Source organism: Lingula anatina, chromosome 3 (assembly GCF_051362555.1).
Source record: "Lingula anatina isolate TDL-2025a chromosome 3, LinAna3.0, whole genome shotgun sequence".
Lineage (NCBI taxonomy): Eukaryota > Metazoa > Brachiopoda > Lingulata > Lingulida > Lingulidae > Lingula > Lingula anatina.
In genome coordinates, this window is record NC_141769.1 from 16,781,731 (window position 1) to 16,802,676 (window position 20,946).

General features: G+C 34.9%; 3 protein-coding genes across 3 annotated transcripts in view; 2 read left to right on the forward strand and 1 right to left on the reverse strand.

Moving 5' to 3' along the window:
* Positions 1-6,758, reverse strand: part of LOC106176393 (transcription initiation factor TFIID subunit 1) — a 37,068-nt gene extending 30,310 nt beyond the window's left edge. Inside the window, exons 1-8 of the mRNA XM_087009656.1 lie at positions 6,583-6,758; positions 3,463-3,700; positions 3,045-3,171; positions 2,577-2,687; positions 1,931-2,223; positions 1,336-1,420; positions 1,070-1,164; positions 515-694 (exon numbers count right to left, since the gene is read on the reverse strand). Of these exons, the coding sequence (XP_086865782.1) occupies positions 515-694; positions 1,070-1,164; positions 1,336-1,420; positions 1,931-2,223; positions 2,577-2,687; positions 3,045-3,171; positions 3,463-3,672 (1,101 nt within the window). The 5' untranslated portion in view covers positions 3,673-3,700; positions 6,583-6,758. The remainder of the gene's footprint in view (positions 1-514; positions 695-1,069; positions 1,165-1,335; positions 1,421-1,930; positions 2,224-2,576; positions 2,688-3,044; positions 3,172-3,462; positions 3,701-6,582) is intronic.
* Positions 6,759-6,855: 97 nt separating this feature from the next.
* LOC106176395 (nucleotide triphosphate diphosphatase NUDT15) lies at positions 6,856-8,499 on the forward strand. Its single transcript, XM_013558761.2, has 3 exons — positions 6,856-7,056; positions 7,528-7,718; positions 8,230-8,499. The coding sequence occupies exons 1-3, from the start codon at positions 6,887-6,889 to the stop codon at positions 8,346-8,348; spliced, it is 480 nt and encodes a 159-aa protein (XP_013414215.2). The 5' UTR covers positions 6,856-6,886; the 3' UTR covers positions 8,349-8,499.
* Positions 8,500-11,834: 3,335 nt separating this feature from the next.
* On the forward strand, positions 11,835-16,489 carry LOC106176394 (nucleotide triphosphate diphosphatase NUDT15). The gene is made up of 4 exons (XM_013558760.3): positions 11,835-12,139; positions 12,423-12,613; positions 13,459-13,592; positions 13,907-16,489. The coding sequence occupies exons 1-3, from the start codon at positions 11,952-11,954 to the stop codon at positions 13,569-13,571; spliced, it is 492 nt and encodes a 163-aa protein (XP_013414214.1). The 5' UTR covers positions 11,835-11,951; the 3' UTR covers positions 13,572-13,592; positions 13,907-16,489.
* The last annotated feature ends 4,457 nt before the right edge of the window (positions 16,490-20,946 follow it).

Here is a 20,946-nt window from a genome sequence, read left to right on the forward strand (position 1 = left end):
TTTGCTATCTCCTATGGGGTTTGGGATATATGTAAACAACTCATCATGATGGCTCAGCATTCTTATTTTTCTACCAGTATTCAGTTAAATTAAAAACAAAGGACAGACTGAGCAAATTTTAAGTTACATCTTTCCTATCACAGTATCTACTGATGGATTTTTTTAATCAGTACTTAATTTTCCTGTTGTATTTTCCATAAAGTGTCCCAAGGGGAGAAAATACAAGTATCAAATAACAACAAAATTTCATATATACAACTAGACACTGCTGCAAGAAAGCAGACTTCCACAAAGAAAAATGGAATTACTTAAATTCATTTAAAAATGGCTGGTTCAGTTAAAATTGGAATAACTTCTTTGCCTCCTAAACAACTGTCTATCCTAAAAATTTCACCTAACTTTTGAGAACTTTTTCAGACATCCTGACCACTAATAAACAGACAAACCAAGGCCATTGAAAACATAATTTTTTTAACTGATACAATTTACAAACATCTTTATTTGTTGTCATTACCTCTTTCAGTTTCATTCCATAGTCAAATCCCTCCCCAGTTTCATCCAATCCAATCATGTCATACCAGTATGCTGCGGGACCGTAACGCCAGGCTGCCACACATGGTTTCTGATCTCCCTGGTGTCCACCATCTTGATCAACAGTTGACTTCTTTGGTTCTAAATGCTTCAGCATCATCAACTTAAAACACACACAAAAAAATTTCAGCCTCTTTCGATCAAATACACTTCACACATTCATCCTTCTATGAAGGTTTTTCATAATAAATCATCCTAACAAATATCTGCGAAAACGTTTTGTTTTTTCATCAATTTACTCAAAAATATTTTGATTTTTCATCAGTTTAGTCAATTTTTTTTTCAGAAAACTATTAAATTTCTGTAAGAGGTACAAGCATTGCAAGATCTCAGTGATCTTTGGACATTAAATCTTCATATGTATGTTAATATTTTTTTCACCTATGAAGCATCAAAGGGTCTTTTTTTACCATTTTATAAAAGTATGAAGAGACAATTAAAATTCACATTTTAAATATTTTCCTTAAGTAATCCCCACCTCGTCATCGGGCAACAGTTCATCTCTCCTTGCTGGCCTCCCAAGCTTCAGCTTCCACTCTCTTTCATCTCCACTGGCTTCCTTCTCACCTTCATCTACACAAAATAAGTATGTAAAGTCATACATCTTAAAATTTGGTGAAAAATAGCAGATTATGCACTAGAGGTATGATGCTTATCTAATCATCAGCTTATACATTTTAATATTATATCAATGAAAATTACCAATGAAAATACTCCCAGACAAATTCATGATCATGTGCTCACCTTGCCCTTTTTCTTCTTTTTTCTTTTTCCTCCTATAAATATGTGGCATGTATGTAGGTTTGAACAATCTGGAGAACCTAAGGGTCTAAAAAAATAAAATTATGAATTTTTTATTGTCTCTTGCATAAAGATGATAAAATAAGTCAATTGTGTCTGCAAGTCAGTCATGTAATCGAGGCACTTGGAAGATTGAAACATTGAAAGCATGAATAGAACTGCAGAAACCTATTGGCTGCTAATGAATGCTAATATTTCAAGTAAATATAGCTGAGGATTTACATCAAATTTAGAACTTTAATTGCACTTCTGCTATTATAATTACAAATATGCAGCTTTTTCTTACTGCAAAAGTATTTCATATTAAAGCAAAATGTAAGTTAATTTTAAACAAATACTATGTGATAAAATGGCAAACAGGGAGCATGCACTTTCTAATTCTTTTGCAAAATAAAAAAAAAAAAAACTTTTAAGGCAAAAAGAGTAAACTACAACACCAACTGTGAACATTATCTAGTATTTTCATCATATATTACTTGACATGCACACATATCACATAAAAGGTTTAATGCCATCAAATTTCATTCATAGTACTCACCTGTCCATGTCGAAACTCGGGGAATAAATCTGTGACTTTCACATGAGCTAGCTCAGGAGGTAACATGGATGCCAGTGGGGTGTTTAATTTCCTTTGATCTAAGGCATGCTGAAAAGACGCCATATCACCTTCACCACCAGTTGCTCCTCCATCAACCTGCTCCTCTTCTGATTGGCCAGATCGGCCCCTGGGAGAACTATGGGATCCCCCATTTGGAATCCAAGATGGTGGAAGCATGGCTGTATGGTCTCTCTGGCTATCCTCTTCCTCATCTGCATCATAATCATCACCCTCTGGGATGACAAGTTAAATTATAATAACATTACTAAGTAGTTAAAAAATTAATAACTTTTTCATATAACATTCTTAAGGTCAATGACAAAATACTAAGATAAAACAAGATCATGGCCACACATATATTTATTTATATTATATATATATATACGGACACAGGAAGGAATATTTACGGACACAGGAAGGAATACTTTTAAAATATTTTCTTTTAAAGCTTCCATAAAGATATCACTCCATCATTGTCATCATTATTATAATGAAAAACAGAAAATGCTAATCTATCATTGCCTTTGTTTCTACTGAAGCCATCTTTGCATTGTTTTTTTTTTTTTTTTTGTCATTGAGAACTCACCAGTGGTGGGACCACTGAGGTTTCCCATGGCAACCCGTATTCTCTCTTCCTCCTCCGCTACTTCATTGATATCAGAAAAATCTTCTGCAGTGTCTGATTTCTTATCAAAGTCTGGAAGCAGAACAAACCTTGGTTTTTTCATCATCAGCCCTTGTCCTTGTTATCATGACACCATGTCATGATTTAAAAATAGTATTAATACTTTACTTTTATACTTGTTTCAAAAAGTCATAATCAGAATTAATGGAATGAATGATTAATGGAATTATCTTCATTTTGATATTTGTGGCATTGCTGTCTTTAGAAATTTTCAAAGACAAGGAAGAAAGATCAATAGAAACATTGTACAAAATCAAATGATATGATTTATTTGTTCACTTTAGCCTCACTTCATTTTTTTTTTTAAATAAACTCTTTTCTACACTTGATAGAGAACAGCTTTAGAAAGCAAATACAAATTTAACAAACCATCATCATCATTGCTGGCTGCCAGGGTATCCCCTCCACCACCACCGTCGCCATCATCTGTGATCTCCCGGACCAGGGTCCCTATACTGGTCAGATGACTCAGCTGACCAAGATGTCTCTTAGACTCCTGTGGATAAATCATGATACATAATGAAAATGGACTAGGTTTTGTTGTTACAGAAATAAATAAATTGAAGTAAATATGCACTGTAAAAAGTGTAAAATATTGAAAAATATCAATTATATGAATTTCCATTATTTTTTTTGTATTTTAGAATCTTGTTCACTTTTTTCTCTCTCTCTCTCTCTTTCAGTGTTTCTCTTTATTTTCTCTTATTTCATTAATTTTAATTAATAAATTTATTTATTTTTTCTTTAATTCCATCTTTTCTAGATTATCTATCCAGAAGGCACATACCTCATCCAGTACATCGTCCTGTAATTCACCATATTTATTGATGTTTCCAAATAAGAACCCAGTCAAGGCAGCTGCCCCAGCATTCCCAGACTGATCAGCACTGTCATTCTCATCATGATCTCCGTGGTAATGGTCGTCATGGTCTCCATGATAATGGTCATCATGGTCGCCATGGTAATGATCATCGTGGTCGTCGTGGTCACTGTCCATGTTGTCCAGTCCTTATTTGTGACTGGATCTAGAAATATATACAATATATGGAGAATGGTAATACATTTAGACAGATGATGTATATGGGAGATAAACATGAATGCACAGAGCATATCCCAACATCACCAATGCACTAAAGCACTACAAAGAAAACTGACCGTTAAGAAGACCTGATAGTCTGGATGACTGGTGCTATATTTTGGCCAAATTGCTCAAAATGTGGAAAAAGCATGAAACATGGCACAAATGGTCTATGCTGATCACTTTCAAGGGCAGTGCCCATAATTTCAAAGCGTTGCTTAGCAACTGTTGCTATGGAAGTGAATTTCCTTAGTAACAAGCTAATTAGACCTTTCTTGTCCAGTTTAAATGGTTTAGAAATGCTAATAACTATGTTTCAGGGCATCAGAACTATCACTAGACTATTTTAAGGCAATTAAAACCCAAATTAACCTTAGCCACGATTGCTAGGCAGCATATTACCCTAGCAACAAGCATTTAAAGTTGCGTTAGTCTATAAAGTAAGGCAGATCTATAATACTAGCTAAGAACTACACTTTAGATGTTCATACTTTTAATCCAGTAAGTTGAAACAATTGTGTGTTTACACACATCCGATCAAATACATTGCCAGTGCAGATACTTAAGGCAGCATGTTCAAAGTTAGTAACCAGCCATATCCATGCTTTTATCACCTGACAACTCTTTATAAAACTTTGCAATAGTTAAGGCGTTAAATTCTCCCTTGTATGTGCAATATACAGTGCATTTTGCCCTTGCACATTGTCAGCCTCTACATCTGCACCTATACATGCACACTGGAACAACTCTGGGCAGGTCAATAGCTTCTGGGAAATGTGTCCACAAGGGTCCACTGTTTCGCACAAGTCCAACCAGAGTGAGCACATGGTATCTGATGACATGGCACCGTAGTGCTGATTCAGATATGTTCATCTTGCAAGAATATTCTTATATTGTTGTAGAGCAGCCTTGGTGGAAGTAAGATATGGCATCTAACGGCCTTTGGGTGTGAACAGAAACTTTTGAACTTCTTTGATTAACAAAATTAATTAAAATAGAACCATGCAGGTGTATTAAAGTTACTTGGTAGAGAATAGAAACTGACAAAATACAATGTGAAAAATCTTTTTATTGAACAAAATGAAAAACATCTTGGAAATCTGGTCTCTGAGAAACCTTTCAATAATAAGAAAGTCAACAGTGGTTAAACCTTTAGTATTTCTATCTTACATAGTGCATGTGTAAACTCTCCTACCAGCCCCCCCCCCTCCCTCAATACTTAAAAATATGCTATGAACTGGAGGGTATGAACTGGAGGGTATCTGTATATATCATTAAATAAATATTATAAAATATATAATGTGAAATACTTGTTGCTAGGGTAATATGCTGCCTAGCAACTGTTGCAATGGTTTACTTGGGTTTTTAATCTCTTAAAATAGTATAGTGATAGTTCTGATGGTTTGAAACATTATTAAAAGCCTTTTTAAATCATTTAAACTGAACAAGAAAGGTCCAATTAGCTTGTTACTAGGGTAAATCACTTCCTTAGCAATGGTTGCTAAGCAACGCTTTGAAATTTGGGCACTGCCCTTGAAAATGATCAGCATAGTCCAAAGAACATTTGTGCTAAGTTTCATGCTTTTTCCACCTTTAGAGCAATTTTTGCACCAGTCATCTAGACTATGAGAAACTGGTCCCAGTTTCACAAACAAACTTTAATGGGGTCTATCTAACACTTCAGGTACAGTTCTCTAATAGGGACTGCACCTTTGTCAGCCTCCTTCCCAGCTGGTGGTGATCACTTATCAACGTTTTCAAAAATGGCCACAGAGTTTCCTGACTTCCAGCAGACTCTTCATTTGAAATTACTGTCTCTTTCAGGGAGGCATAATTTCACTGCGATCTGATCACCTCTACCAGTTGTTCTTCCATAAGACAAAAAGACTGTAATCCACTATTCTGCCCAAAGCATTACTGGGGAATGTACTATTCTTCCGTTGCCAAAGTCATCCACAAACTGACTTTTTTTCATATCTCTACTTCTTTCTTCATTGTTCCATGTTGTCAACAAAGTAACATGCATTTTCATTTGTTCCATCAGGTACGTACACAGCTTATTGTTTCTGGCATGGATCTGGATCACAACAGTTCAATGACATCTCCTGCTTCCTTATACTTTTGTGCGTTAGCACCCAGTACATATCAGAATCGTCAATAGGAGTGCTAAAGCATGAATTTTCGTGCTAGGTTGCACCAACAAGCTCAGTTCCAGTATTTACCCACTACTCAGATTCTATCTCCAAGATACTGCTTGGTTTGTGGGAGATGCAGAAGAATGGTCAGGTAAACTGGAAGCAACAGACTGTGAGGGTATGTAATTTTAATCAGTGTCCACAAAAACCATTGAAATTGTGCTGCTGCATCCTTTTTTACTTCTCAATGTCACAAAGTAATCTGGCCAGAATTCATGTTCTGCTTCTGGTTTGCCAGAGCTTATCCATATAATCACCATGCAGCTTTGAGGCTGACACACCACTCTGTGATACTCAACGATCTGCAGTCCGTCGGTGTTTAGAATGCCCGCATGTATCGTCAACACTGACAGCGGGCCGCTGACAGCACCTCTCGTCAATTTTTGACAATTAAACAAATTGCTTTTGCATGCATCCCACCCCCACTTCCAGCTGGTACCAGCCATTGAATTTCAATGTTTACTCAGTAATAACTTGTGAACCGCCTTTGATCAATGCTTCTACTTATTCAATTTTTATTTTGAAAAGATTTTATTTAAAAATAGTTAAGTCTTAAGAAATTCTCTCAGTTTTTACAGCAAACTGCAGGTTTTCAAGAGTCAAATACAAAAAGCATATATGTATTTATTCTTACCGTCATATACTTCATCGGTGCATGGCTTTTGGGATTGATGGAATTGATACTGGCCAGACTGACTGAAAGTATACAAAGGTATACTTGCGAGCACACTGAAATTTACAATAATTGTTTCAACCGGAAGTGTGTTATTTCACTCCGCAACAAATATCATTCCGCACAGAACTTGGATCCTCGATTTGTTTATATTGTTTTAACTCTAATTGTTGATCAACTTCTCATTTAATAGACTTAGATAAAATAAAAAATTAATATAATTATCAAGTACTTTTATAAACTTCCCGCAAGGCAGAAAGCGGTTATGGCCGATGCTGAACATGAGAACGGTTTTGATGTGGAGCTGAGGCCAAAAGTTGGAGTTGGTGTGTTTATAATAAGCCCAGACCATCCAAATTGTGTATTAATCGGTTTGAGAAAAGGTTCAAGAACGGGAAAGTTGTACGGGTTGCCTGGTGGACATTTAGAATTCGGGTAAGGAAACAAGGGATCTAAGACTGTACATAGTCCGAGCCTTTGCTGTTTTGTGTTGCCCCCCCCCCCCCCCCCCCCCCACCTCCACCCCTGCCACTCACTGCTGGCACGGTTGAATATCTCCTTGATCACCTTGTTGTAAATTACAAATTACAAATACTTTATTTTACGCATCTTGTATTTATTTATTTATTATTATAATTTTTTTGGAGAGGTAATTTCCGCTCTTTTTTCAGTGACATAGATAGTTATACCAACGTCTTTTATGATCCACCAATTTGAAAATAAATTCGTTCAATTTAATAATATTTTTTTCACTTTATTTTTTATTTTTTTCATGTGTTTATTTATTGTCCTTAACTTGATCATCTTCTGTGCATTGGAGGTTATTTTCTGTTTTTATTTTTCTTTCTTTCTTTCTTTCTTTCTTTCTTTCTTTCTTCATAATTACTAAAATTCTGTTTTCTTCAGAGAAGAATGGAATGAATGTGCCGTGAGAGAAGTCCAAGAAGAAACTGGACTGAGACTGACCAGAGTGGACTTTGCCACTGTGGTCAATGTGGTGTGGAGGGAACACAATCTCCATTACATTGACATAATGATGCTAGGAGTAGTTAACAGAGGATGTGAACCACAAAATTTGGAACCTGATAAATGTGAAGGTGAAAATGGGTTTTGCTGATATTTCTTTTAACTTGGACAAATTTATAATTAACTTAACAACAATAATACTCTTGATTTTTTTCTTAATTTTTTGCATTGGACAGACATTCAATGGGTAGCAAGGCCAATGAACTATGTGCAAGTGTGATATAGTAAGCCCTTAAAAATTGATTTTTTTACCTTTGCAGGAGGGGTTAATGTATTTTATGATTATATAGTGTCCATATATTGTTCTTTCTTATTGTTATTATTGTAAGTCTTACATGGGGGGGGGGGGGGGGGTCAGAAGAACCACACTTTTAGTTGGATATGAAATTTAAACTGGGTTCTGTATGCTTGCTTTTTCTCAGGGGAATAATTTAAAGGTCCAATTTTAGAAAAAAAAAAGACCCCCCTCCAGCCAGTACCCCTTTCCCCCTTGAAATCATTGTCTAAAGGCTTGATATTATATTGATGCTTCATGCAATCGTTTATATCATGTATGTTTAACCTATTTGTTTTGATTTTCAGGTTGGCAATGGTGTGACTGGGACAATTTCCCAGCCCCAGGAAAACTATTTCTTCCTCTGAAACTTGTCAGGGAGCAAGGATTTAATCCCTTCAGGACTAAAAGCACAGATGAATTGTAACAAGGAGTTGAAATTCTTCTCAGTTTGCATCTAGAATATAACAGTTTGGACATGGCGATTGTCACGATAATGTACATGTAAATAATTAATTATGTATGTATTTTGTTAATTGTTTTACATGTGATAAAATAAACTTATTTCTATAACTGGAGAGCTTGCAGCTTTTTTTATTCAATATTTAACAAGAGAGGCGTGACATACCGGTAACTACAAAATGAGGGAAATATAAATGTGCCACAACTGTCAAATTAAATACTCCTAAGACTTCTATACACCAAAAAAAAAAAAAGAGTATTGGAAAAATTTTATGTCCTAGTGGAAATTTCAACAGCTTTTTAATCATCAATGTGTGTCATATAAAAGTAATAAAACTTTAAAGAAAATTAAGATTGTAAACCGTTGTCAATCACTAATTAAGTTTCAACCATTATGAGTGAAATTCACACACCAGACTCCATCAAAAATAATTAATGAAATTAAAGAAAAAAAAACAGTCCCAGTGCCCATTATTCACCGTTTAGTTTCATCAATGTTATAAAAACAGTGAAGAACAGTGACGGATTTAGAGGGGGGTCCTGACCCCTCCTCCTCGGATTCTGAGAAAAGTAGTTGGTGATGCAGTTCCATATGGCGTTGATTTTACTAACGTTCATAAAAAGTCCAATATAACCACTATTCGTTTCTATCAGATAAAACGCCGACCCATGTTCAGGAGAATTTGAAATCTCTGTGAGGGATAGTGAGTAAGGGTAAAGGAACTATTCTACGCCACAGCCGAAAGAAAGTCGATGATGGCACAGTGAGTAACGCCGTCGTCGGTATTTAGCCCTTCAGGTAGCGGGTTCGATACCAGCGTTAAAATATCAGTAATTTTTTTTATACACGTATACTTGAGGTATTTTCATTTCTAGACAAAGAGTACAGCTAAATACATCAGGTAATGCTGTCATTAGCGTGTCGTCGTCGGTGGCGCAATTGGTAGCGCACGTGGTTCCGAAGCATTCTTCGATGCCGACGGTGACACGAAGACGCCTGGTGTAGGTTAGAGCAGACAAAGGTGTAGGTTAGTCTAGGAATAGCCTAGAAGTGATTATGAGCTACTAGTAGTAGGAATAAAAGTTAGAAAATCAAATAGGCATTGAAAAATAAGTTAGAGAATCCAATAGGTATTTAAAACACAATAAATCAGCTACTGCTGTGAAAAAAATTAATTTTTAATTTTTTTCTGACATTTCCTATGTTGTGCTTGGATTTATTACATGTAGTGTCAACTAGCAGGATAGAGTACATACCGCAGTCGTTTTTTTTTTTTTTTCTTTTTTTTTCTACCAAGACCAGGAAGTTTGAAAGAAGAAAACATGTTGACTGAAAGTGTGACAACATTTAATTATGGGCCATAATAAATTTTTACACCTGCAGTTAGTGCGCATGTTTATTTTCAAAAAGCATTTTCATAAAAGAAAACATTAATAATAAAAACAGACACAGTCATTCAAATATTAACATGTGAAGTCATTTAGAAGGCATTTGATTGCTTAGAAGGCACTGATCGATCGTCAAAAACATCTCAGCAGATAATGTTTTAAGAAGTCACTCAGGTACAAGGTAGTTGGCGATGCAGTTCCACATTGTGTTGATTTTACGTACAAGAGGATAGTGAGTACAGGTAAAGGTACTGTTCTACGCCCTAACCGTAATAATACCGCTGATGGCACAGTGGATTAAGGCGTCGTCCACATAAAGTCTTTTCGGTAACGGGTTCGTTACCAGCGTTGGAGCTTCACTTTTTCTTATACACGTGTACTTAAAATATTTTGATTTCTAGACAATGAGTACAGGTAAACACACCAGGTAATGCTGTCATCAGCGTGTCGTCGTCGGTGGCGCAATTGGTAGCGCACGTGGTTCCGAAGCATTCTTCGATACCGACGGTGACACGAAGACGCCTGGAGTAGGCTAGGTGTAGGTTAGATCAGGCAAAGGTGTAGGTTAGTCTAGGAATAGCCTAGAAGTGAATATGAGCAAGTAGTAGGAATTAAAATTAGAAAATCAAATAGGCATTGATAAAATAAGTTAGAAAATCCAATGCGTATTTAAAACACAATAAAGAAGCTACTACTGCGAAAGAAATTAATTTTTAATTTTTTTCTGACATTTCCTATGTTGTGCTTGGATTTTATTATACATGTAGTGTCAACTTGCAGGATAGAGTACATGCTGCAGCCGTTTTTTTTTTTTTTTTTCTTTTTTTTTTCTACCAAGACCAGGAAGTTTGAAAGAAGAAAACATGTTGACTGAATGTGACAACATTTAATTATGGGCCATAAGGAATTTTTACACCTGCAGTTACTGACCTTTAATGCCTTGTCTCTAACAAAACACATGTTTATTTTCAAAAAAGCATTTTCATAAAAGAAAAGTCATTTAGAAGGCATTTGATTGCTTAGAAGACACTGATCGATCGTCAAAAACATCTCAGCAGATACTGTTTTAAGAAGTCACTCAGGTACAAGGTAGTTGGCGATGCAGTTCCACATTGTGTTGATTTTACGTACAAGAGGATAGTGAGTACAGGTAAAGGTACTATTCTACTCCCTAACCGTAATAACGTCGCCTATGGCACAGTGGATTAAGACGTCGACCGTATATAGTCCTCCAGGCAGCGTTCGTGCTCGACTTTTTCTTATACACGTGTCCTTTAAATATTTTGATTTCTAGACAATGAGTACAGGTAAATACACCAGGCAATGCTGTCATCAGCATCAGCGTGATCCCCCCCCCCCCCCCCCTTCGGTCATGGGTAAAATCACCTCAATATTCCTCTCTTGATATTAGAATTCTGAAGACCTGAATCAAAGTTCTAAACTGCACCAAATGACATAGTTTGCCCTCCAAAACACCGAAACCCACACCATAGGGGGCAAGTGTCGGCTTCGCATCCGAGACCTTAAAAAAAAAAGGGGAAAAAAAGCCCCCCCCCCCTTTCAAGTAATCCTGGATCCGCCCCTGAAATATGTACATATTTTTGTGTGTGTATTTGTGATATATTGTCATATAAGTTGCTATAATTAATATATCAACTGTAGGCCTTTGTGACTTTTTGGTATGGTATCTACATACATGTACCATCTTTAAACTTTCATTTTATTTTAAGAAATATAAATGAATTAAAACTTCTTAGAGATAGGAGGTATATTAGTGGCCTGTATCGAACTCACTATGATTACTAGAATCAACTAGAAGTGCTCAATCTTATTGTTATTATTATTTTATTTTATTTATTTTTTTTTTACAAAGGCAGTGCATATGAAAATCATAATATACGATTTTAATAAAAAAAAAACTATCTAGATCTCAATTTTTATTCACATATTCAGATACCGCAGCATATTTTAATAATATTATTTCTTAAATATTTAAATCCTCAAAGAACGGTGCAAGAAAAGTCATGTGGCAGCACTCAGAACTACTCGGATGGCTCGTAATCGACAATGGAGCGTAGCGGAGTCAGCCGAGGATTGCCGATTGATGTGGCAGTCCAAGTTCTGGATCGGGGATATACGTTACGTTCCGGGTTTTTCCGTGGAGCTATGGTAAACAAATATGGCCGTGCCCACAGAAACACGTGCCAACGCTGAGACTCCTGTGTTTGATGCTAAACTTAGACCGAAAGTCGGTGTTGGTGTAATTGTCACAAGTCCAAACCATCCAAATTGTGTAATTATCGGTCAAAGGAAAGGTTATAAGACTGGGGACCTGTATGCACTGCCTGGAGGACATTTAGAGTTTGGGTAACTTGAGTCAATCATAGACAATGAAACTGTACATGTACTAGTACTTTCAGTACCAAAGGAATTTCGACTTACGCCATTTTCGGCTGTTATCGATCGAACTTGCCAAATTTGCAAATTATCCTTTTTGTGTAAACGAAAGCATGTGCACTCCAACGTCATCGATCACAAGTTCTACGTACATGCGTTTTCTCCCTCCTCCCCCCCCCCCCCCCTTTCTCAAGCGTACAAACAAACACACAATATCATTTGATGAAATACATGTATTTCCCTTTTCATTAAGGGAGGAGTGGAATGAATGTGCCATAAGAGAAGTCCAAGAAGAGACTGGCCTGAGACTGACAAGAGTGGACTTTGCCACAGTGGTCAATGTGGTGTGGAGGGAACACAATCTCCATTATGTTACCTTGTTTATGCAGGGAGAGGTGGAGAGTGGGTGCGAGCCCAAAAATTTGGAGCCAGAAAAATGTGAAGGTGACTGTGGAAGCAGTTTCAGTAGTTTCTTAAATTCAAAAATACGATTTTCCTGGAAAAAACGGCAATTTCCCGTACTTACCAATGGTCAACGACCCCATTCCTGCATTCGAAGTTAATCCAGGTTTTTTTCCTAAACGTACGGTTTTTTGTTAAAATCTCTTAAGAGATTTTAACTGACGGAGCCCTCTCGTATCGAGCGATAGTTTCTAGTGACCTACTTAAAACCGCGGGAAATGCAGACAACAACAACACTATATCAATATTATAAGATTCATAAGATATATTCGTCTTTTTTGCTCAAAATGCATTTATATCTACAATGTGTGCAATTCTGGGCTTTTCGTTATCCGACGCACTGTAAAAAAAAACTCGCAACTTTCGTCTTAGGGTTTCCCGCCATGTTATTTTGGTCTCGAATGAACGCGAGAATCCGCGTGACACCATTACGTCATTAGCAGAGGATGCACTTGTCGACCGCGAAGAAAGGCATCGAAAGCCCAAGTGACAAGCACAGATTTTAGTTTTACTACAATAACAGCCGTTTTAGTGGGAAAATGCAATAGAATATATTTCCAGGCGTTGTTTACAATGTATTTCTTGTGGAATTTTGAATCTCAAAGGAAGAGTTATTATTGCTTTAATTATTATTCACTTTGTCATAATTGCACAATTTATTGACCTTTTTTTATTATTTCATTCTTCAAACCCATTGAATTCCTTCACTCTTTTTTCCCACATTTTCATTTATTTTCTTCTAAATAGCTATAAGAAAGATTGATATTTTGAATACTTACAACACCAGTCTTTTTAATTATGACAATTTCATTAAAATCCATTATCAGGTTGGCAATGGTGTGACTGGGACAATTTCCCATCCCCAGAGGAACTTTTCCTTCCTCTGAAACTTGTCAGACAGCAAGGGTATAATCCTTTTGTAAGTAAAGGCACTGGGTGAATTGGAGACAAACTGTTTAAAGTGAGTAGATCAGGTATTAATTGTGTTAATAATCTTCAAATTGGAAAATGTGGTAGCTTTCATTTTTTTATTCATTTTTATTTTGTGGGTTCAAAAGGATGATAAATAGTGTAAAAGTTTGTAAGAGTCAGATACTGCATCTCCAAAAAGTGTAAGTAAAAACAAAGAATAGCAGCTTTTTATTTGAAAATTGCTTCTTAAAAAAACAAAAATTAAGTTGCTATATGTCACATTTCGTTGTACATTTAAAACTATTAAATTTGTAATTTGTTCCATCCTTGGTTTACCTCTATATCTGATAAATTAACTTTCAGCTTGATTCAGAATATTGCAGTGGAATTGGTAACTATGAAAGTAACACAAAAAAATAACAGAGAAATTAAACATGTACCACGACAGGAATATTCAACTTATGGAATGAAAGCAAGTGCTGCATGCATATACAACATCAGTTTGATGAAGTATAAAACATGGTTGTCACAACTCTACTGAATGCACAGAGCACATCTCCTTACCTGAATTTTTCATCGAAGTTGGTTTGCCAATGTAAGATCTCATGTTAAAGCAGCCCAAAGGGTGAAAAATCAAAGCTTATCTCTCAGGGGTGCTATAGATGACCCTTTCAATTCTGTATGGAACCTCTGGGTACTTAGTAAGATAAAAAACTTTAAATATACAAAAAGTTTATTGGAATCTGCAGAGGTAGATTGGGGAATGGAGTAAAAAATATTTCATCAAAAAAAAAGGACCTACATGAATATTTACTGTGTGTCGAGAGACAAATCAATCCTCAACTGTCATCTTATAGTGTATACAAGCAAACCATTGATATCCTAGAGTACAAGAGGTTAACATTCACACGTCTCCACACTTTATCGAATAACCTTGCTCTAGAGACTGGACAGTAGACAGACTGTGTGTGCAGGATATCAGTGCAAATAGAGGAGCATGTTCTGCTCGAATGCCCTCCGACTACAGAACTAAGAGAGCAGCATGAGCTCAACTTTGACAGTGTATATGCACTATTTGAAAGTCCTGTGGATATGTGAAGGTCCTGTGGAAGTTGTAGATTATGTGTTCAAGGTGTATCTGCAGCATGTACATGTATAATTTAGTTAGCAGCAGTATTTTGTTATAAGCTCTTTGTATGTTAGTGTGCTTTTTATTGTGCATTACTATTTGTTGTTTATGTTGGCCATCAATATAAATAAAAATTAAGTACTAGTTAACATTCAGAAAATTTAACAATGTGTACCATTGCCACAATATCTCTTTACAATTTACATTGTAGTACAAGGCAGCAAAGCTGTCAAATATACAGACAAAATCCAGAAAATAAAAACGCAGGAAAAAGGATACTGTCAATTTTGATGCACTAATGTATTATGCTTATTGTAACTGCACAGCCAACATCAAATTCTAATTCTGCATAACAGTGGATTAGGATGAAGGTAAAATGTGTAACAAGCATTAGACCGACTTCCCATACCTAGATCAATCTAACAGGATCAATCCAACTCCAAGGGGTTTCTCACTAAATTGCTTTCAGCTTAAGCGGCTTAGGATTCTGGCAAGCCAGTTTCAGTAGGCGTGACAGACAGCTAATTAAGCCACTTACATATATATATATATATAAATAAGTTAAAAAATACAGAAAATGTTACAAGTAACAGTACAGGGCTCCTGGTGGATGGGAGTGATAAGTCACATCTTGAAAATGCCAGTTTGAAAAATTAAAAATTAAAGAGAAAATTTCAAAAATATTCCACTAAACCTGCCATTCAGTCTAGCTGCATAACCATGATATGAATCATCCAACTTGAGTTTAAACAGTGTAAACAACTCACAGAAATATAATATATTTTGTTTTACCACAAAAAAGGCACTAATAGCTATTATTCTGATATCTGATCTTGTCATCAGACCATGTGACCTACATAGGTGGCTATACTTATTTTCTAAGAGATATAACAAAAAAAAAAAACAAAAAAAAAAAACACTTTTTAGAAAAAAAAATTATTTGCCAAAAATGAACAGTAATTATCCCTTTAACTGCAAAGTCAAGTTGCAAATATTGCACAATAGGTAGTATCAATAAAAGTGAACTGTTACATGCCCTTGGGAGTTATAAGTCCCACACCGATATTGCCAGTATGTGAAAGATAAAAATTTCACAAAATGTACAACAGAATAACATGGTCTATAAGATTACAGTTTCAGGACCATATGTGAGAGTTCAAATTCACACAATGGAAATCCCAATATGTGAAAAAAAGATGACAGTGAATAAAATAATATAATTACACAATGCTTAAAGACATAAAAACCAACACAACTCCCAATGTGGAAAAACAGAAAATGCACAGTGCTTCTGGTGGATGGGAGTTGAAATTGATATCTTGAAGATGCTAGTGTTTGAAAAATAATTAAAAGAAAATGTAAAATAAAACATTACAAAAAATTCCAATAAAGCTGCTTTTAAATCTAGCTGTGTAATTACTAACATGACTAACATTTACCTGCATAATAATCATTGATTTCTTATTATGTGACACAGTTAAGAGAGATAAACCCAGGGGACTTTACAATGAAATCTCAACGTGTGTTTTATATAATCTCATTTAATGGCCACCTGAAAATTAATTAAGCAAATTACTTTATGATCCCGAATTAATACACTGCCCGCTATCCATATACATTTATTGCACCATATAGCACTCAAAAGAACCGCATTTCTTCCAAAATCACAAAGATTTTCCAACACAAGCTGCACTTCAGTCTTATGAAACTTTTCAGTAAGTTTGAGTATCATAAGTAACATGGTTTTCCCTCAATCGCTATCCTGGCAGCAGTGTCCAAAATAGGGTTTCCTTCAACTTTCATGCACTATAACATATTACTTAACAGCATAATGGCCATCAATTTCTTAATAAAAAAAATAAAAATATCATGGATATTCAGAAAATGTGATATGGGAAGGTCTTCACGGCCATGGAAGTTCAGAGCCATACTTTCAAAATGCCACAATGTAAACAAGAGATAACTGTACTGAAATGGTTTTCTTTCCATTTTCAACACCTTTTTATGTACAGACACAGATGTGTCTGTACATATAGCCATCACCTGCGTCTGTCGTCGCCATCGCTGTCGTCGCCGTTGTCGCCGTCGTCACCGTGCAATATTACCAATAACATGATAAGTGGAAAACGGTTTTTCATTTCAGCTTGAAACTTACAGAATTGATAAATATTTATAATAGGCAGGTCAAGTTTGAAAATCAGCATGATCGGGTCACTTGTAGGGAAGTTATGCTGTTTTTTCACTTTTTTCAGCATAAATGCAACACCGATAACACGATAAGTGAAAAACCGTTTTACTTTTTGGCTTGAAACTTACAGAACCAATGAATATTCTTAATACGCAGGTCAAGTTCGAAAATCAGCATGATTGGGCCATATTTGTGGAAGTTATGCTATTTTTTCATTTTTTTCAGCATAAATGCAACACCGATAACATGATAAGTGAAAAAACGTTTTACCTTATGGCTTGAAACTTACAGAACCAATGAATATTCTTAATACGCAGGTCAAGTTCGAAAATCAGCATGATCGGGCCATATTTGTGGAAGTTATGCTATTTTTTCATTTTTTTCAGCATAAATGCAACACCGATAACACGATAAGCGAAAAAATCGTTTAACTTTTTGGCTTATAAGTTACTGAAATGATGAATATTCATAATATGCAGGTCATGTTTGAAAATCAGCCTGATCAGGCCATTTTTATGGAAGTTATGCTGTTTTTTCACTATTTCAGCATATGTGCAACACCAATAACACATTTTAAGGAAAATCAATTGGCCAATTGTCTTGAAATTCACAGCGGTGATCAGATTTACTAAAATACAGATGAGGTTCGAAAATAAGCTTGATGGTTCAGTTTGGGTGAAATTGTGCCTTTTTTTTGTATATAAGTCTTTTTTCCTTGGATTTAATTCTTAGGCATGTTAACAATCTCATTTGTGAACTAATTAGCAATGTAAAGGTGTTCTTTTGACATTTTCTGCATCTTAACAATATTGTTAGTTGATTATATAAAAATGATGGTAAACCTGTTATTGTGCATAGTGTAATAAAGTGTCAAAAATGGAAATAAACTCATATCTTTACAGTTTGTCAGATTCAATCATTCACCATGTTCAGAATCTCAGAATGGAACAAATTAGACATTTAAAATTGTTCTATTGATATTTTTCCTATGTCAACAACTTTCTTAGTTGATCATTTAAAAACAACAGTAAATTGATTATTTTGATATATGTAAAAAAAGTGTTGAAAGTGGAAAGAAATTCATTTCAGTACAGTTATCTCTTGTGTACATTTTGGCATTTTGAAGTTGTGACTCTGAACTTCCATGGCCCTGAAGACCTTTCCATATCAAATTTTCTGAATATCCATGATATTTTTATTTTATTATTTTAAAAAAATTGATGGCCACCGTGCTGTTAAGCATTATGTTAAATTGCATAAAAGATGAAAAAAAACCTTTTTTGGACATCGCTGCTGGGATGACCATTAAGGAAAAACCATTTTACTTATGATATTCTAACTTACTGAAAAGTTTCATAGGACTGAGTGTAGCTTGTATTGGAAATCAGTGTGATTGTTTTCTGTTTTGGAAGCAATGCAGCTCTATAGAGTGTTATATGGGGCTACTGTTTATGAATGGTGGTAATTGTCCCTTGGGATAATCACTAGCTAAATTCAGAGCTATAAAATTACTTGCCTAATTGATTTTCAAGTGCCCATTAAATAAGATTACATAAAGCACACGTTAAGATTTCCCATTCAAGTCCTATAGGTTAAGCTCTCTTAACTGTGTCACATAATTAGGAATTGGTGATAATTATGCAGGTAAATGTTGTTTAATATTGCAAATAAGTTTACAAAAGAAAAAAAATTGTGTAATGCCAACATTAATGCTATAGATGAATAACAGTGCCTTATTATCCTCAAACACATTGGGATTATTCATATCATGTTAATACAGCAAGATTAAAAGTTTGAATAGCAGCTTTATTGGAATTTTTTTGTTGTTGTTGTGTTTTCTTTTTAATTTTTTTCTAAACACTGGCATTTTCAACTCCCATCCACCTGAAGCTCTTCAGATTTTCTGTATTTCCACATAAGCAGTTGCATAGGTTTTTATGTCTTTAAACAATATGTAATTTTATTTTATGCACTGTCAACATTTTTCAAATATTGGGATTTTCATTATGTGAATTTGAACTCTCATGGTCCAGAAACTGTAATCTTATTGCAGGGGTGGATTGAGGCCGTCTTCTGGGTCTTTCAGATGACGGTCAGATTTTAAAGTTTACATTGACTGGTATCAATTTTTTTCTGCTGGAAGACCATCAAAAGTGGAGGATGGATCAACAAAGATACTTTGGAATACTGTCAGAAAATATCTCTGGATCCGCTCCTGTTATTGACCATGTTACCTGTTGTGCATGTTTAAAAATCAGTGTTAACTGACTGTGTTATTATAAGCATTATTTATTATTGCATCAAAATTGACAGAATGACCCATTTTCTATAGGTTAAGCTCTCTTAACTGTGTCACATAATTAGGAATTGGTGATAATTATGCAGGTAAATGTTGTTTAATATTGCAAATAAGTTTACAAAAGAAAAAAAATTGTGTAATGCCAACATTAATGCTATAGATGAATAACAGTGCCTTATTATCCTCAAACACATTGGGGTTATTCATATTATGTTAATACAGCAAGATTAAAAGTTTGAATAGCAGCTTTATTGGAATTTTTTTTTTTGTGTGTGTGTGTGTTTTCTTTTTAATTTTTTTTTTCTAAACACTGGCATTTTCAACTCCCACCCACCTGAAGCTCTTCAGATTTTCTGTATTTCCACATAAGCAGTTGCATAGGTTTTTATGTCTTTAAACATTATGTTATATTATTTTATGTACTGTCAACATTTTTCAAATATTGGGATTTTCATTATGTGAATTTGAACTCTCATGGTCCAGAAACTGTAATCTTATTGCAGGGGTGGATTGAGGCCGTCTTCTGGGTTTTTCAGATGACGGTCAGATTTTAAAGTTTACATTGACTTGCATCAATTTCTTTCTGTTGGAAGACCATCAAAAGGGGAGGATGGATCAAGAAAGATACTTTGGAATACTGTCAAAAAATATCTCTGGATCTGCTCCTGTTATTGACCATGTTACCTGTTGTGCATGATTAAAAATCAGTGTTAACTGACTGTGTTATTATAAGCATTATTTATTATTGCATCAAAATTGACAGAATGACCCATTTTGCATCTTTATTTTCTGTTTTTTGTCTGTACATTTGACAGCTTTGCTGCCTTGTTTTACATAAAACAAAATAATCAATTTTCTGTCATTTTTAAATGATCAACTAGGAAAATTGTTGACATAGAAAAATATCAATAGAACAATTTTAAATGTCCAATTTGCTCCATTCGCAGATTCTGAACATAGTGAATGATTGAATCTGACAAACTGCAATGATGAGTTCCTTTCCATTTTTGATACTTTATTACACAATGCACGATAACAGGTTTACCGTCATTTTTATACAATCAACTAACAATACTGTTAAGAAGCAGAAAATGTCAAAACAACACTTTTACTAATTAGTTCCATTATGAGACTGTCAACATGCCTAAGAATTAAATCTAAAGAAAAAACACTTATATACAAAAAGGCTAAAAACTTCATCAAAACTTAACTGATCAAGCTTATTTTCAAACTTGATCTGTATACTAGTTAGACTAATCACTCCTGTGAGTTGCAAGACAAAAGGCTGCTTGGTTTTCCTTAAAATGTGTTATCAGTGTTGCATATATGCTGAATAAGGGAAAAAACAGGATAACTTTTGTAAAAATAGTCCAATCAAGCCAATTTTCCAACTTGACCTTCGTATTATGAATATTCATCAGTTCTGTAAGTTTCAATCCAAAAGGAAAAAAAATTAACACTTATCTTATTATCCATGTTATAAAAATGCTGAAAAATTTGAAAAAAAAAAAGAATAATTTCCATAAAAATTGCCCAATCATGCTGATTTTCAACTTTGACCTGCGTATTATGAATATTCATCAGTTTTGTAAGTTTCAAGCCAAAAGGTAAAATGGTTTTCCACTTATCGTGTTATTGGCGCTGCATATATGCTGAAAAAAGTTTAAAAAAACAGCATAACTTCCCTAAAAATGGCCCGATCATGCTGAATTTCAAACTTGACCTGCTTATTATGAATATTCATCAATTCAGTAAGTTTCAAGCTGAAAGAAAAAACGGTTTTCCAT

What these genes read in the sequence shown, in the direction of transcription:
- LOC106176394 (XM_013558760.3), top strand. Translation starts at nt 11,952, where the DNA reads ATGGCCGTGCCCACAGAAACACGTGCCAACGCTGAGACTCCTGTGTTT. An exon ending in GGAGGACATTTAGAGTTTGG is followed by an intron (nt 12,140 to 12,422) that starts GTAACTTGAGTC and finishes CTTTTCATTAAG; the next exon opens with GGAGGAGTGGAATGAATGTG. An exon ending in GGAGCCAGAAAAATGTGAAG is followed by an intron (nt 12,614 to 13,458) that starts GTGACTGTGGAA and finishes ATCCATTATCAG; the next exon opens with GTTGGCAATGGTGTGACTGG.
- LOC106176395 (XM_013558761.2), top strand. Translation starts at nt 6,887, where the DNA reads ATGGCCGATGCTGAACATGAGAACGGTTTTGATGTGGAGCTGAGGCCA. An exon ending in GGTGGACATTTAGAATTCGG is followed by an intron (nt 7,057 to 7,527) that starts GTAAGGAAACAA and finishes TGTTTTCTTCAG; the next exon opens with AGAAGAATGGAATGAATGTG. An exon ending in GGAACCTGATAAATGTGAAG is followed by an intron (nt 7,719 to 8,229) that starts GTGAAAATGGGT and finishes TTTGATTTTCAG; the next exon opens with GTTGGCAATGGTGTGACTGG.